This window comes from Aedes aegypti, chromosome 1, assembly GCF_002204515.2.
Source record: "Aedes aegypti strain LVP_AGWG chromosome 1, AaegL5.0 Primary Assembly, whole genome shotgun sequence".
NCBI classification, from domain to species: domain Eukaryota; kingdom Metazoa; phylum Arthropoda; class Insecta; order Diptera; family Culicidae; genus Aedes; species Aedes aegypti.
Window position 1 is genome coordinate 108,019,148 of NC_035107.1, and position 18,778 is coordinate 108,037,925.

General features: G+C 39.6%; 1 protein-coding gene across 3 annotated transcripts in view; it reads right to left on the reverse strand.

Annotated features, from left to right (window-relative positions):
• Positions 1-2,934: 2,934 nt before the first annotated feature.
• The window catches only part of LOC5576468 (phosphatidylinositol 4,5-bisphosphate 3-kinase catalytic subunit beta isoform), a 92,972-nt gene continuing 77,128 nt past the window's right edge, over positions 2,935-18,778 (reverse strand). For 2 of the 3 annotated variants that reach the window (XM_001662610.2, XM_021844735.1), the window contains exons 3-6: positions 7,415-9,004; positions 5,011-6,207; positions 3,314-3,433; positions 2,940-3,240 (exon numbers count right to left, since the gene is read on the reverse strand). In XM_001662610.2, coding sequence (XP_001662660.2) covers positions 3,112-3,240; positions 3,314-3,433; positions 5,011-6,207; positions 7,415-9,004 — 3,036 coding nt within the window. In that variant the 3' untranslated portion in view covers positions 2,940-3,111. Of the gene's footprint in view, positions 3,241-3,313; positions 3,434-5,010; positions 6,208-7,414; positions 9,005-18,778 lie in introns of all 3 variants that reach the window. The other variant, XM_021844748.1, reaches the window with a different exon arrangement.

Here is an 18,778-nt window from a genome sequence, read left to right on the forward strand (position 1 = left end):
ACATTCTAGTACATATTGGGAGTTCCTTCGATGTTTTGTCAGTAAACCGTTTCGGCTTAAGTGGGATTAGCTAATTTTTTGTTTGAAATTTTAGAAGACTACCGATTTTTTTAAACAATTTAATAATAGCAGGTAATACTTTTTTATAATCATTGAGATTTTTGGTTTGTAGGCGCGAAGGATAAGTAATAAGGCTAAAGAAAATTATGATTTTTTACTCTCCTATGCTTGAACGATGTCAATTATAGCAAAGATCGCAATTTGACTTTTTTTATTAGAAAGATTTTCAGCCAAAGGCTGGTTTAGCCCTTCTCAAATTTGAGAACTGAAGCTTTGCCGAAGACACTATTTTTCGAATTAGTCATGATCCTCTGAGAAATCTGCGAAACAAAAATTGTATGCACACAAGCCTCACCTGGTGATAAATTTTCAAATCTACTGATATTGATCTTTGTATCCTGAACCACTTTGGTTAAGACGCCAGTCTCTTATATCCTGAGATATCTGCGAAACAAAAATTGTATGCTAGCACCTCCTGGCGAATCTGCCGGCTCTAATAATGACAGCCTTTGCCTTACTGAACAACTTAACCGAATCTTTCTGAACACTATCTTTTTAGATAAGTTCAAGATCCAGATACGGCCAAGTACTCAACTGATGATCCTCAACTACTGAGCTGTCTCAGTATCTGATTAGTTCGTTGATTTCCGTTTAGAGCTACTTCGAGAATTCAATCAGTAATTTCTCTAAAGATATATCCTGAAATAACTCCATGGATGTCTTCAAGTAGTTCTTAAGATGGGTATGATTCCTCCAGAGATTGCTCCTAATATTCTTTAAATTTCTTGATCTCCTACAAAAATCTCCGAAAGATCTTCCGGACTCTTGAAGAAGTTCTGGGGAATCTCTAGATAAATTGTTAAGATAATTATCGGAAATATAATCAAACGAATCCATGGATAAAATCCCAGATAATTTTTCAAACTGAATCCCTGGAGAAATTTGTTTGGAAATGATCGGAGGAATTACCGAAACAGATACTTTTGAAGAATACACAGAGATTTTAGTGTAGACATCATTCGAGACAATTGTGGAAAAACTGCAGGAGAAATGGCATTCTGGAAAAACACATTTCTTTTAAAAACACTGGAATAACCTATTGTAAGTTTTCTTGGTAGCAATCTTTGGAAAATCTCCTAAACAAGGATGGAAAAAAATTGACTCTAGCGACAAACAACACAGTATTTGAACGGTCTTAGAGGGCCGTCGCTCTTGCACCAACATGATTTGAAGACCTCACTACGCGCGCGTTGGACCGATAAACCAAGCATCAGATGCACTGTTTGTCGTGGGACAAAGAGTTTATCGGATGTTGTTACAAGTAGCGATCAAACTCGAATCATGCCGTCTGCGAGCTTTTATTTTTCTTGGAGCTCATGCCAAAATGATTGAAGATCAATAAACAGCATATCCAAATTCAAATCACTAAATCCTCAAAATAATGAAATTTTGACTAGCGAACAATTAATCGCTAGCGCACATGCAGAACGATGCATTATTCGCGGAGCGTAGTTTGTTGTGATAGCTTAACGACAAAAGGTTGATCGTTGTTGCTATGATCTCAGGATAAAGAACAACCGCGATGAATCATTTATTTTGTCATGATCACTAGATTTCCATCCTTGCTCCTAAAGTAACAAATAAAGAAATCGGTGAAAGAAGTCCTGGAAGAAATCCTGTGATAGTGGTAGGAAAAAGTGCTAAAGGATTACCCAGAGCAATTTTTTGATAAATTCGCCTAAACATCCCTTGAGAAAACAATTTTTGGGAGATTTAGTGGATGTGGAACACTAAGGAAATCTCTGGAATAATTCCTGGAAGAGCTCCTGGAGAAATCACAAAAAGAATTCCTACAGCTTTTCTCCAAGGAATTTAGCAAGAACCTTTGGTTAAGAAAGTTTGACCTTGTCCATAGCAATTTTCATACATAATTCAAACGGTATATGCTCAGACAAACTTCTTCTAAAACATTTCCAATTTCAAGGGAATGGTTTTGGCAATCGTACCTAAAGGGGAGCAAAAACTTCATAATTTGCATCAGTCTAGTATTCTTTTCTATTTCGATGTAAGACGTTTGCTAGCCCGAAAATATAGTTTTCGAACGTTATGTGAGGAATAATTGGCCATTTAAAAAAAAAATCAATAGTTTTCAGTTGCTCGAGGCCTTAAAACAATACACTGGATCGCGTAAAAAGTGATTGAACACATTTAAGAAGATTGCGAAAGATTTTTACTCATGCTCTGAGTCAACATCATCACTCGCGCACGCTTTTTAATCACAATAGCAATGACAAATGATACTAATCTTCCTATAGTTCTAAAAAAGTAGTTGAAATCGCTGTATCACTTCAAACGCTTGTACTCTATACCTATCCCAGGCAAACAGACGTAACATTAGCAAAATTTCCATTCCTAACGATCATTTCAAGTTCTTTAACTTTCAAACCTCACAACAAGAGGCGCGCACATCGTTTTTTTGACGTTTGACGTTTTACAGTACTGCCATCTGCAAGTCGTGTAGCACGAATTCAAATTTCGTGATACATGTCCACCAGACGATGGTAGTGTAAACTAGGCGATGAATTTGAAAGCGAATTGCTCAAGGTGTTTCGTCTGTTTGTCTGCGTCCCTTCTTTTGACTTACCCCACTGTACCTTAAATAACTTCAAAGCAACTCTGATTAGTTTATCGAAAGACTTAATGTATACAGCTAAGAAATTATACTAAAGATCAAATTCCATCATAACTGACGAGCACTATCAGGCAACTGAATCATTGCGGAAACAAACAAATGTTCTACCGATGACCGAAAGCTCAGCTCAGGAGTTCCTTTCTAAAACCATACCTACCTGGATATGGTTCAACCACATCAGCTACTGAGGTTGCATGGTTTTATTAGCATCTGCACTCCACATAACATAGGTACTATGACAAGCGCAATCCTTTCCGGAAAAGCGCAACGGTTGATGGTTCCCCCGGAAACGGTCGATCCGCTCCTAGAACCTACACCGTACTGCTTGGATTTTACATGGTGAGATTGTACCGCAACTGTCACTGTTTGTTGTTCTTGGAGAAATTGTGCGAGGCCCAGTTGAGGGACGTTTTCCACGAGTTGGCCAGGGCTTCGCTGAATTTGGACTTGAAGTGGGTGCGGGCGTCCTCCTCTGGCAGATCCAGTACCTGGAAGGTGACGACGAAGAGTAAGCAATTAGGTGGGTGTTGTGCACGTGGTGGACCGTAGTGCTATACTTACCAAAGTTTCCCGCAGATAGTTGAGATCCTTCTCCGATGACAGCTCCGGCAAACCGGTCGAGATCATCATGGCGAACAGTGACAGGATTAGACATCCGTGCTTTCGTAGGATTAGGAATGCCTGTGGACGAAGGGGTAAGTTAGTTGCTAAGAATTTTGCTAGAAGTGGTCATTTGAGTTATAAACACATGTTGAAAATTTGGCATCCCTTTCAAGTGAGGAAGCAAAAAGGGTGTCGCCAATCGTACTTAGTATTTCCGAATTCGCTGGATTTATGCAGAATCAATGTTTTTTTTAAAGAGATTGTCGCGTTTTGCTAAAAAATACTTAAAGATTGCGAGCTACCTCTCAATATTTTGAAGAGAGAAGTTACATATTTTTCACTTTTGACGAAATGTTGAATGTTTGCTCAAGATGATCGTCTGGAAAGATCTCCCAAGTGATGATAAATCGCTTGAAGAGATCAAGTGTAATATTGCTTTGAGTATCCCCGGTCCAAGTTATCCCAGAAAACCATCAGGCAGAAAGTCAGTAGGTCGAAAATATCAGAAGGCAGAAAGACTATAATGCCGAGAATACCAGAAGATAGAAAGAATCAAAAGGCAGACAGTACCAAAAGACAGGAAGAAAGCAGAAAGCAGAAAGTACCCAAATAGAGAAACTCAACAGGATGCTGGATCAATGGGTATGCTCTATTTACGGCCAATTAGATAAAGAATTTGTACATAGTGAGATGAAACATGTGGAGGAGTTACAGAGAAGAGTGTAATCGACTTCACTTCTAGGCATCTACTGGAATCCTGCAAATCGCCCCTAGAAATAGTTGGCCTTGCAACCCCTCCTAGCTCGTAGAATAAAATGGGTCACATAGAAGTATAAAATGAACCCCAATTAACTCACTTCGGTGAGTGGTATACTGTTCGACGAAGATCCCTTCAGCAGTGTGCGGGTAAAAAATATCTTTCAGTGATCGGTGGCACCAAAATGTTGGCATCAGTCATGCCGTCAGGGACTGACCCCCTCCCCATAGGGGATGTGGGTTAGTCTAATCGTCGAGATGGAGAGTTTACTGAACATCTCTTTCCTAATTGGAGTGATCCCAATGGAAATCAGTGTCAGTTAGTCATGTTGAGAATGGAAGCAGTTCAGGGAAGCCTCCCGCAATATCCGATTCTCTTAAGGAAATCCGTTGACAGGAGACTTAGGAGCAAAAGTGGACGGAGCCTATCCGGAATGCTTCAAAATGCGTCATCAGCTCTAGCGAAGCTCGACAACGAACTGATGGAGGAACTGAAGGCTCAAGATGTCAAGGAACTCCAAAGAATTACAAGGCGTAAATGGAATGAGCTTATCAATAACCCCACAATTATCCTCACTATTCAAGGTACACTTACCCCCGAGAATATCTACGTAGGATAGATCCGATGCCATAATCTATGCTGTGCTATCTATACCTTACCAAATTACACCTTTTTCAAATACAAAGAATGATGGTTTTATTTTTGATCTCAGGTCACATGAACAACCTCTGTTTCAGTTATGTTTAAGAACCGGTTCCAAATACTCTGGCGAAAGTGACCAAATTGAATGCAGAACACAACCCACTATGCGACACATCAAATTGCGTCTTTTTTCGAGAACACGTATTGGTACTAATCCTAACCAAAGAAAGCATAATGCCTCCCAATCGAAACTCACCTCTTCGCAAAGATGCTGGAACTGTCGAAACTCCTTAGCTTCCCGATCGGTCCGTCCATTGTTGATCACATACACAAAGTCGTGCGTTAACACGAACGGAACTCGCTCGCGCCTAAAACCGAACTTCTCCTTGAAATGGCCCAATATGTGACCGAAGTCGATGTGGAACAGCTGACCAGTCTTTTTCACCATGATATTATCGGAATGCCGATCGGCCACCCCCAGCACGTAAGTTGCCACACAGTACCCGGCACAGCTGAGCGTGAATTCCTGTATTGCTTTCGCTAGCATTTCCTCCGTGGTGTTGTGTTCCTTGAGCCACGTCAGAAGCGATCCCTTCTTGAACGGCGAAGTGGCCGAGAACATCCCTCGTTCCTTCTGGATGTTGGCAATGGTTTCCGCATTGAGCACCACCTCGATGATGCCTAACCGCCGGTCGGTGCTTATGCAACTGTAGGGATTCATTCGGAAATCATACCCGTGACTTTTCCATATTCGATCCATAATTCGAAGCATTTGTAGCGTCAGCATGTCCTGCCGGAGATCATCGCCGTTTTTGAAAATCATGTTAATATCGTCGCCATTGCTATCGGAATTTTGGTACACAATCCATAGGGGTCGCATCTTGGAATCCATCACTTTGCACTTTTCTTTGCGAACGGTCTTACAGCGAAAGCTAGGATTAAGCGGACTTATTACGTCGGACAACGCATCGCCGACGGGTTTGTCCTGAAGGTAGTCCATCAGCAGAGATTTCCCCTTTTCCTTGTTGCCTTTCTTGACCAACTCGGACCCATGCTGGAGCTTCCGCAAACACTGCATTTGCTTCAGCAGTATCGATATATGCTCCTGACTGCCCTTCAAGTATGCTTCGAGGATAAGGCTGAACCGCACTTGGACCGAGGGAACCAGGATTTCCGATCGTAAATGCCAGAAGAAGAAGTGCCCAATGTGCTGGTTGTTGAGGGATCGCTGCAGGAGGAAATCTACCAGATCGCTGTAGATGTAGGATTCGTGCTTCATGGCTTGCACCAGCTGCAGCAGGTAGAGGAGTAGTTCGTCGTCTTGGATGGTGCGCAGACACTTGACGGCATAGCGCCGGACGTACTGGTCGGCGTAGGCGTAGTCGAGCAGCTCGAGGGCACGCTCCACCGGAAGGATGGGCCACTCTTGCAGCAGGGACACAATTTCTGCTACCTGTAGTGGGAAAAATGAGAGTAGTGATTAGAGGGACGGATTTTTTCCTGTTTTCTTGTAGCTACTATGTTTTTATAGATAAAATGAGACTTTGCCTATCTCCTTCCATTCAATGGTAGACGTTCAGCTGAGAAACAAAACCTTGCTGAACACGACTGCATTTGAATCAGGAATGATCGCGAATGATGTTTACTTGTGAATATTGAAAAAAAAATGTTCCCTTATATGAGTATGAACGTTACATGGCGACCGTAACCGAACTTGACATGAAAATCTTCGAAGTTCGATCAGATCAGGCTTCAGAGGCTCGATTTTCGTCAACTGGAGGATTTGTGCCGAATTGCTCAAGCGAAATGGTAAATCTCTGGTAGACGTTCAGCTGAGAAACAAAACCTTGCTGAACATGACTGGGTTTGAATCAGGAATGATCGAGAAGGAAGTTTTCTTGTGAATATTGAAAAAAAGAATGTTTAATATGAGTATGAACATTACATGGCGACCGTAATCGAATTTGACATGAAAATCTTCGAAGTTCGATCAGATATCAGGTACAAGAAGGCAGGCTTCAGAGGTTCCCGTCAACTGGAGGATTTGTGCCGAATTGCACAAACGAAATGTGAAAAATCGCTCATGCAAAATAAGAGCATGCAGTTTCATAGAACGATTCAAACAGTGTCTTGAAAATTCAGGTTTCTGAATCCAGTTTTACTTAATAAATTTCCATCAAATACTTGAAGTCGTAAATGGTTGAAAACTAGTCGATCGCATAGGGTAACCAATATAAGTTAGTTCCTTTTTTCCGAAAAATAAATTCCTTAAGAAAATCATAGAGGTGTTCTATGACATATTTTCAAAAATTGTGAAAATAAGATCCCTAAAAAAATTTTGGTCGAATTTACGTGGTTTCTCGGTGTGATGCAAGTAAGTACATTCATTACATGGCGACCAGAACTGGACTCGACTTAAAAAGAGCGAAAATGCATAGAGACACGTAATCTATGTTTTACTTCGTAATGGGAATTTTAATTAGTCTTGTAGAACTACGTATAGAACAATCCATTGTGCAACTTTTCATATAGGGAGAAGAACTTTTCATAATTCACTTAGGCATCAAACATCAATAAAGCGGAAACTCCTTACAAATCGAGGGAAACATTATGAAAAAAAATCGATGAACTATTTCCTTTGGCAAACTTCAATTACTTACCTCATTCCTGTCGTTCCACTCCACGCAGTAGAGCAAACACGGCAACCCGTCCGGTTCCAGCGTCATGCACTCTCTCCGCTTCGCCCAAATCGCATTACGATCCTGTTCGTGCATATCGTTCAGCTTATCGTTGTGCATGTACGGCAGCAGAATCTCCTTGATAGGTCGCACCTCCTCCGCACTGTCACGGTTTAAATGCCTATTGATCTTTCGCATCTTGCTGGCATGGTCCAGCAGCTGCTCCTCCGAAGGATACACCACGATCTTGTGTTCATTGTAGTAGCTGTGAAAACTTAAAATTATCGAGGAACATTCGTCCCGTCGCGGGTTCGGTTCCACTGTACCGAGTGGATGCAGCACGTCCTCCGATTGCAAATCTTCCGCATAGGTCCACGTGTACAACGTTACCGGGCCGGATTTGAGCTGACTTTTGTAATCGTACAGCATGGTGTTCACCCAAGCGATGGGATTCATAAACCCATCCTTGGTGCGGCGGGCCCTCACGCCGGAACCCTTCGCCGTCCTGACCAGTTCATAAATTACTAAACATAACCGCGCCATCCTAGGAACATTTTTTACATCAATATCGAAAACTATCGTTTCATTCCACACCGCACGACCTCCATTTAGCGCCACCAATTCCGTTTTCATCGGTTTACAAAGAGATTTTCCTCCGTGAAACAACCCGAGCGTGATGCCAACCTCCACATTGCGATTCGAGTCACAGTTCAGGGCGTTGATTTCTTTCACCATGCACATGAATGTGCCTTCCGTATCCCAGCTAGGAACGTATTTCACCTTCCGCAAAGTGTGCGCAGGTTGCCTACTGCCGGTACTGTTTGTCCTTTGGGTTATATCCTCCGGGATTTCGTAAATATTATCTTCGAAAATATCCACATTGCGAAGTAACTTGGGAACAAATGTTGGCGTTTCTTCGCGGGACAACGAATCCTGAACGTACTGGAAGTTGATAATCGGGTGATCACCGAACAGATATTCCTCCCGGCCACAAACCTTCAATATAAACTCCGAACTGTTCTCATTTCGCGTATTCGCCAGGATTTGCTTCTTATCCAAAATGCGCTTTATCACTTCGTTCGGCGTTGCTTTGCAGGGAATCTTTACGGTGACAGCAATATCGGAACATCTGGCCACCACGCAAAAGTCCCCACCGTTGATCATGCGTTTCTTCACCACCTCCGGTATGTGCTCACAGCTGACCAACTTGGGAGGATACTGATAGGCTATCCGCTGCATCCGATTCATGTTGGCGCGCTTGTTGGCAATGTCCTCGCACAGGTAGCTCATTTTGGTGCGAAAGTCGTTGACCTCCGGATTTTTCAGGGTCTTTTCCGACAGGGTTTTCCCCAGCAGATTGGTGATGTTGTTGATGAGCTTGTTGTTCACGGAAACCTGCTTCTCCACGAAGCGGAACATGTTGAACACAGGCTGGATGTCGATCAGCCGTTTGGACTCATCGTTCAGCTCGTAGCTGTTGTTGTTGGCGCTCGATATCGTACTGAAGAAGTACATCGACTTGTCACCGAGGTGACAGTACAGTGGGTAGCGCTCGGCCTCTTCCCAGACATCCTGTGGATAAGAGAAAGAGAGGGGTTATGATTAATGGCGATAGTTATTGGAAAGTATGCAAAATTAATGAAAATTGTCAACACACAAAGCGATCGTCCTGCATATCTCAAAACACTTTCGAAGATACAGGTCCAAAGATTCCTTTCAATTTCTTAGTAAGACAAGATATTAGATTGTTAATTAATAAATCGCACCGGCTATCTACCGCAACCGTAAGAAGGAATATAGTCACCATTCGCCTAGCAAATTCCGATCACTTTATAAATCTTCAGATCTCGCATTTAATGTTACATAATTATCGAATTAAGTATATTTTAAAAGAGAATTTCCCTGAGAATCTTTGATGAACGAATATTTAGTGATATCATTATGAACTTTACATGGCGACCGTAACCGCCCTCCTTGTTAAAATCAACGAAAATTATTATTATTATTTATCTTTATTTGAGTGGCTTTTCGACATATAACATCTTGGAAGACTCATACAGACTTGTAATATATGTACTTGCGCATAATTCGTCTAGTGAATCTACATGAAAGATAATCTATTATGAAGCTATTCATATTTACTTCGGGACCTCAATGTTTCATATAGACAGTAGTGATCTTTCTTGGTCAAATTGTTTAGAACTGGTCAATTAGACTCTTTTGCATATGAAACATATTGTTATAAATCATAAGCTCTGTATTTAATACAAGTTTATAACGCTAAGTAGCATAGCCGATTAGGCAATAGTCTAGCCTATAAGAGTTGTGAATTCAAATCGTACTTTTATTTTCAATTCTACTCATCATTTGTTCATCTTCAACCAAGCGCCACCTCAAAGATTTAGTTTAGCATGACCAGGTTTTCGCAGCAGAATTATCTAAATCTCTGTTCCTGCCATGGTTAAGAGCCGCAGTAGCCTTCATGATGGCTAAACCATCACAGTCTTCGCCATCCTGTCACAGAATCGGTACACCGTCGTTCACTAGTATCGCGTTTCGTACGGAACCACTGTTTCAGGATTACGGTGGCCTCAGCTGTGCTGAACACATTTGAAGAAAGTTTGTGTTTCCACACTGACAAGAGTTTTGGTAGATTCCCTAGAAGATTTTTGAGGAATTTATAGCTAATGAATGGCAAGCTCCTAGGTAGGTATTCTCAATGGATTTTCACTGAGATCTTTATAAGTTCCCTAAGTTTTTTTACGACTACTCTTTGCTGTTTAATTAGACGTGCTTGACAGATTGCTGAAAAAATTCTAAATGAATTCTTTAGATAGTCTTTGATAGATAATTGTGGAAGTGCTCATAAGAACACTAAGCTGAAATGCATGCTCTGTACCAGTGCGACATGACGCCAATAGGAAGAAGAAGACGGGTTGCTAAAGATTTGCCGCTGGAATTTTTCTAGGTGTTTTACTTGCAACTACTGCAAATGAAATCCTCCAAAATTTCTTCAAAGATTTCTCCACAACTTCAACTGGGAATTAACTTTATCTCCCATCTAGGAATTAGTCTAGAAATTCATCCAGTATTTTTTTCTGGAGTCTAAAGACATCTCCAAGAGTTCGCCTAATAAATAATTTCCTACAGATCTCTTTTTTTTAATTTATAGATGTCACCAGCAAATGCCACCAGGAGTTACTTCGAAGATACCTCAGACATTAGGCATAAATAATTCAGGGAAGAATTTTTGAGGAATCTACTGGCTTTATACCTGACATATTCCCAGACAGGGACTCAGATAGCCGTCATGGTAAACGCGCAGCTATTCAGCAAGACCAAGCTGAGGGTCGAGTGTTCGAAAAATCGACATTGGAAGAACAGACGAATATTTGTGGGAAATCTTGGGAGCAGTTTATGGAGGAACCGTTCCAAGAAATCCTGCATAATTAGGAAGTATACTTTTGAGTTTTCAGCAATTTCGTTTGGAAATTCTAGAATTCCTGAATGCTCCTTTAAAAAAATTCTGTTCGAATTGTTTAGGTTCAATGGTAAATCTATGGAGGATTTCTTGGTAGGATTGCTAATTTTCACAGCAATTGAAGAATTTACAGTGCATCTCTGAAGGAATCTTAAAAGCAGATTTTGGGGTGGTAGTCTTAGAGAAATTCCTGGATTAATGCTTTAAAAAAATCATTTATCTCGTGGTTTACAAAACAAGATTTTTTGTAGAAACCTGAACTGCTTCTTAACTGATTTTTAGCGGATTCTTTTAAATTCTTGACAGAACCTATGGACATCTTCAGGAACCTATACTATGGTGAAAGAAGTTTTTCATGATTTTATCGTTTTATCAAAATGAATGCTGAGGGAAATCTTCAAAACAGAAGAAAAGAAGCGTTTATAAATTATTTCTATCCAAAATGGTCTAATTTGACATGCTATGCCTTTGTTCCAAAATAAACAGTTGTGCTGTTCTTTAATTTGAATTATTGTTATTATTTATTTAAATTATAATTTGAATAATAATTTCTATAATTTGAATTTCTGCTTCTAGCTAGAGACCGAGAATACCTCTGCATCTCCACAATCACCACGGGAAAGGTGATGATTAGTGAGGGTGGAAAAAGATCAGGGAGTCATCTTTGGTCGATGATGAGATACATGGTTATTTATTTATTTGGTTCTACATCAATCAACTTGATAAACCTTGCCAATTCACTAGGTTCATGGACGCCTCTCTCCATCCTCGACTTCGACCCACGCTCTCCAGGTCCTGGTGCACCTGGTCGATCCACCTAGCTCGCCTTATTTTTCGGATCGTATTTGAAGCGAACACTATCTTTTACAGGGCTGTTGTTCGGCATTCTTGCAACATGCTCTGCCCAGCATACCCTTCCAGCTTTGACCACCTTCAGGATACTGGGTTCGCCGTAGAGTTGGGCGCCCATGCAGCACAGTTTGTTTCAACTCAAGGAAAAAAACTATCTCTTGAAACCAGTGAATCAAATTGTCATCATAACAGACAAAAACAAGTAACATATCAAGCGCGCTCATAACCGTTTGTGCCAACTCTTGCGGATAGGGATACAATCAAATGCAAAATTGTCATGATAATCACAGGGCGCAACATTGTTGCAACCTTTTTAACTCTCGATCAATCAGTTATGTTGAACACAAAACCAAATTTATTTTATGAATGTTGTTCGATAATGTACCAATCAGTGGCGATTCCCTAACCTCAAATCTACCTGTTCCACGATTACAAATTTTGGATTTTCAGCAACAAATTAGCATCTAACAAATAGAGCTTTGTTAGAAAGGAAGATTACAACCATTGACTTTGTGTTTTATAAACTAAATTTGCCGGATTATCCATTTTTAGATTCGTAGAACAGGTAAAAAGTGAGGTTACGAGTCGCCTCTGGTACCAATGTTTACCAACACGGAGAAAGTTCTCGAAAATTGAAATGCGAAGCCCAGAAAATCGCTGCGCACGTGGTGATTGATCATTGTCATATTCTGTTCAAGTGGTGATAAACTGATGTTGCGGAATAAAATTGTTGCGACAAGCATAGGAAATGACAATGTCTTTGTTGCTGCGTGTTGGGTGACAATTGATTCACTGCTTGAAACTAATTAGAGTTGTCAATTGTTGAAAATATGACTTACAATTGCACTGAATAACAACGCAAAAAGCGCAAGAGGCGGAGTCTGTTTGCAACATATTGTTATAGTGAAAGCGCTTATTTGTTGCAAAATACTTGAGAGAAAAAAAAATATAAACGAGAATCGAACTTTCAATCTCGAGATCATAAATCTTCTCCTCTACTCACTACTCCACCAGCACTTGAAACAATTCCTTCGCCAATCCACTATATAAGCGACCACATTACCTGTTAATGAAAGTTTGTTGTTTGTGACTTTACTGCACCCTTCGGTATACATGCTGATTACTAACGAAATTAGCCACACCTCAAATAAACTAAAGTTATTGCAAAAACTTTCGTGCAATATATGAGACGACAACAGACAAACTGTTGCTAGAACATGTTTTCGTAGTTACATGGTGCATAATTTGAAATTCAACTATATTGCAACCAGCTTGAAACAATAACATTAAAATAACCATTTTGGGAAAAGTTGCAAGAGTTTGTTTGTAAAGTAACTGAATACATCTTGATAAACTTGACTTCATTGCTGTTTGCAGAGAACATTTGCAGCAAATCTCGTTGTTTCGATGAAGTTAAACGTCAAACAAAGGGTTGAACATGCAAGTTTATTCGAACGATAATGAAACTATATGAGCTTTTGATATTAATATGCAACGGAACTAGAACTAGGTATATTACAGATGCTTTCATTGAGACATATTTTAAACCATTTTTATAATGCATCTCTTTTAAAGATGTTTCGCGTGTTACTTGGGCGAGCTCGTGGTTCATTTTTCGCCGCCACACACCGTTCTCCTGCACGCTGCCGAAGGACGTCCTAAGCACCCGGCGTTCGAAAACCCCAAGAGCATGCAGGTCCTATTCAAGCATGTCCACGATTCATGCCCGTAGTGGACTACCGGTCTTATGAGCGTTTTGTACAATGGTGAATTTTTCTTGACCGCAGATTCTTCTGGAGCCTATAGTAGGCACGATTTCTACAGATGATGCGCCTTCGTATTTCACGACTAACGTTATATCCTTGTCATCCACGAAGGGAGTGGGACATTTCGCATAAAGACGTTTCGCATAAGGACATTTCGCATAATTTTCAGAGTGAACGTTTTGCATAATGGACGTTTGGGGCCCAGATAGCCGTAGCGGTAAACGCGCAGCTATTCAGCATGACCATGCTGAGGGTCGTGAGTTCGAATAACGCTGGTGGAGGATCTTTTCGAGTTGGAAATTTTCTCGATTCACAGGGCATAGAGTATATTCGTACCTGCCACACGATATACACATGCAAAAATGGTCAATCGGCAAAGAAAGCGCTCAGCTAATAACTGTGGAAGTGCTCATAAGAACACTAATCTGGGAAGCAGGCTTTGTTGGGACGTAATGCCAGAAAGAAGAAGAAGATGTCATACACTTCTTGACATTCTCAAATGGTAAACATGTCAAATATGGTTCAAAATATTTTCAAAACAAAGCCTAAGGTACATTCTTTCGAACGAGACCAGTTGAGAAATATTTGGTCATGATTTAGTACAGAAACTGCAATTTCTATAGAACAACCTCCACGAAATTTTAAAAATTCAAAAGAGTCTATTTCAGCTGACATCTCTTCAGGTCACATGTTGTGAAAAATCGGAATATACATCGATCGATCTGAAACTTTGGGGAATTGTTATTCAGTACTGAAGAAATCAAGAAAAAATATTCGAGAAGGAATTTATAAACTTAATTTTTTTGACTTTTGGCCAGGCTTGGGCAACTGTGCGTCGTTAATGGCTGCTTTGACTGTCCTCCAGCAGTCCTCAAGATAGGGCCAAGCTCGCCCTCATCCGGCAACGCTGCCTCAAGATGCTGCGCGTACGCATTGGCGACATCCGGTTGTTTCAGTCGCGCTAGATTGTACCGAGGCGGGCGTCGGTACCGTACATGTTGATGACGGATAGTTTTGGGCGCAGTTTCACCATTACCACATAGTGGTCGAAGTCAATGTTAGTGTCACTTTAAGTTCTGACGTCGATTGTATTGGAGAAGTGCCGTCCATCGATCAAAACGTGGTCGATTTGCGATTCTGCCTGCTGTGGTAATCTCCAGGTGTACGGTGTGTACGGGAGACTGCGCTGAAGACAGGTGCTACGAATGGCCATATTTTTGGAGGCAGCAAAATCTATCAGTCGTAGGCCGTTTTCGTTCGTCAGCCGGTGGGTGTTGAACTTTCCAATCGTCGGTCTGAACCCTTCTCTTGCCCAACCTGAACGATCAAATATCCTATGATGATCTTGGCGTCGTGGCTTGAGCAGCGGTCGTACTCGCGTTCGAGCTGCGCGTAAAATGTATGTTGATTGTGCTAAAGTTAAGGAATCGGATGCGAACCATGGATAAGGAGGAAAAATGCGACTCTTACTTAAAACTAGTTTGGAGTATTCTGTCTCGCGATGAAAATATAATGATAGATACTAGTAAAATATAAAAAAAGTAAATAAACACACATAATGTCGAACAATTCAAAGGTATTTTAGTAATTTTTAGTAATGACGAAAATAGAAAGGTATGTGTATATTTAAACTATTTGGAACAGGAACCCTTATGTCGACATTTGTAATTACGAACCATCCATAGTTTTTTTGAAAATTACATAAACGTAACATTATCAAATGTGTTATCATCAGCATGAAACGAGCTCACCAGTTGGCAATCCTTTCTCGACTGAATACGAATATCTTTTCGCATTTTGCACCGAACACGATTGGTCTTGATTCCGTCGGTGGTTGGTCACCTCACAGGAGCATGTGACGAAATCGAAAGACCACACACCACTGACGCGATATTGCATCAAGAATGTATGACAGAAGGTCGAAATACAACAGAAGGTCTAAGAACGAAAAAGAAGAGACAAAAGGTCGAAAATCATTTTTGTTTTATCAAAGAAAAAAAATTCCACCAAGCAAATCGTTTTCGACCTTTTGTCCGTTCGCCGTTTTGTCTTTCGAGCTTTTGTGCATGAACTTTGTATAATATGTCGATATCTAGCAATTCTTATGTTCGAAGTAAAAGTGTATGGATATTGCAGTTCATCATACTGCTTGTAACTGAATTTCCTAGGTGGTCGTTATAATAAGTAGTAATAACTACGATATGTCCAGGATATTATCCATACAAAAAAAACTTGATTATAAATTAAAATAAGAATGCAAAAATGACAACTTTGGACAAGAAAACTTTTAGTTAACAATAACTTAGGGAATGCTCATAGAACACTAAGTTGAGAAGGAGGCTCTTTTCTAGTGAGGACGCAATGTCTAGAAGAAAAAAAGAAGAATGATTTATTTTAGTTAGCACCGCACATTTAAAGGTCCACCCTAGCGCTAGTAGTTGTTTACGCCTGACAATGTTGCGCGCGCGCAATCGCAACGTAAGGTTTCTCTTGTCGTACACTCAAAAAAATCCAAACGTCATTGCTACGTGAAAAATCACGTAGATCATTCCAAATTCATTTTACCTCCACTTCACCTGACTAAGATAAAGATCACTAAACCATTCATAACCCCCAAATAGTGACTCGGTAATGTTTACTGAGGTTACCTATCGCGCTTACGTGGAATTCACGTAGGTGCCTGAGTTCATTTTGACATTTGCATAGTGTGCGTACATTCGGTGTTGAGCTCAAATCCTAAGATGGCGCCCGCTTGATTTTTGAAGAACTTCAAAAGCTGCTGCTGCTATTAACACTGTGTAAGATTGATTTCAAGGTAAATATGCTTTGAATACCGAAGAATCCCTGCATTACTTCATATTTTATGCCTGATTTATAACCTCTATCAATTATAGCACGCGAAGGCTACAACAAGACAGACCAAACTCACAAAATTGGGGAAACAGGATTCAAAATGCTCAGATTGACAATAAAAATATCACAATCTTTTAAGTTTGTTTACATTTTCAAATTGAGAATTAGTTTTCTTCCAAAGCCTTTTAGAAATAAGATTGGTCTTTATTACAGGTAAATTTAATGCAAAACCATCTAGGTCCTATTGAAACGCTTCGTAAAGGCTACCGGAAAATCCACATAGCTCTTACGTTTAGCGACAGTGGAATGGACGAAGTTCAAAAGTTCATGCGTTCATTCTGGACTACCTATGATTAACGTAAGAGCTACGTAGAAAGTGCGATGGAAAAAAATCACGTATGTTTTCACGTAACAATGACGTTTGGATTATTTTGAGTGTAGTACTGGAGGAAGCCCTTCCTCTTCACTACTATATTGACGGCACTCACTGCACCCGCTGCGCTTCACTGCAAGCAACATTGTCGCGTAGATTTTATCTTGAACGGACGCAATGATGGCGGTGCACAACTTGTACACACAGTATTGGACATCAGACTCGCAATTTTTCGATTTTAACTTAAATTGAAACATAGTTTTGTTGCTTTTTTCTCACACGAATTTAAAAGCAATAACGGTTCAACTAAAGTGAATTTTTTGGCGAAACATAACAAAAAAAAGGTACCGTTGAAATCAAAATCTGGACGGTACCAATATCCGGACACCTGGATCATATTCATTAAATTATGCATAAGTTGAATGGTTTTATGTTTGGAACTTTTTCATAGTCTATAGTTTAAACATTGTAGATGATTGTACTATCGTTTTTAACCTAGTTAACATTGCAAAATAATTAATGAAAATAACAACAGGTTAGTGGTTTCTGTCGTACGTCGTTCCATCGTGATCCATGTTAATTGAAGATTAACGATCTTTGAAAGCGCAAACCAAACCAAAGGTTGAAAAAAGTGTGTGAAGTATGTTTTTATGGAGTGTTCGAATACAAACATATGCGGAGACATACTTTCAATGTTTGGTAACACAACTGTAGTGAATTATGATGCAAATATGAATTTAAAGGAGTGTAAAGATTAGGGATTACGGGTCTGTGATTTCAAATCCATACAGCGTATGGAAAACCGACTTTTTACTAGTGTAAATAATGTTTTCGAAATATAAAACAAGAGATGACTTTAAATACATACATAAAAAGTGTTGTGAGTCATCAGAAAATGGAGTAATGTAAGATGAATTGTGTACATTATTATATCTTTTGTTATTGAAATTCAAGCCACTCGTAAAAGAGTTCATGCTACACGCGCTTCAGCTTAGATAATTAAAATAATTATATTAGTTATGTTCTGTTCTTTGTGACAGAATAGAGAAAGCCGTACATCAAATTTATTAAAAAATAGTATTTCAAAGAGTTGGTATATGATTTTCTTGAAAAGAAATGCAAAAATATCATTGGAACACAGGTATCCGGATTTTGATCCAAAAATGTCCGGATTTAAAAATATCAGTTGATCATGTGTCCGGATTTAAAAACAAGACACGCTCTAGTATTTCATTGATTTACTTGTAGAAATCATGACTAATACCGAAAATTCCGTCACTTTCATGAAGATCCGAAGTGTAAAAATATGTTAAATAATAGCACTACAAGAATATTCTAACCAAACATATCTAAATCTAAGTTTGAACATTTCTGTCGGCTTAAGCATCCGGGTATTGATGCAGCACGGTATAAGATTTATAGTATCTTTAACAAAGTTGTGTGTTCTGACGAATTGCACAAATTTGCTGAATACAATTTTTGTGTGAGTCTTTCAGAATTTGAGATAAACTGTTTAAAATTTTAAATTTCACTTTAGTCAAATCATTATTACTTTTCACTCGCGAAGGGAAAAAATAACTCTAAAATCAGTGGCGACTCGTAACCTCACTTTCTACCTGTTCTACGGCTCTAGAAATTACTATTTCGGCAAATTTAGATTATAAATCAAAAAGATAATTATTGAAATCGTCCTTTCTAACAAATCTCTATTCATTACATGCAAATTTGCTGCTGAAATTAAAGAATTGCTATTCGTGGAACAGATAGATTTGAGGTTAGGGAATCGCCACTGTCTAAAATACACGTTGAAATACAAGTTAATTCTGACATGTAAAAATTTCATTCAAATCTTGCCATAAATAGCTGGGTTTAGGGACAAAACGTTGAAGGAACGAAAGGTCGGAAGCTAAATGTCGAAAAAGCAAAACATTTTACTGATTTATTGGCAGATTTTTTCCTTCTTTTGAGTTTTTTCCTACTTATCTACCCATTTTTTTTCTCATCGATCTTTTGTTCTTTTG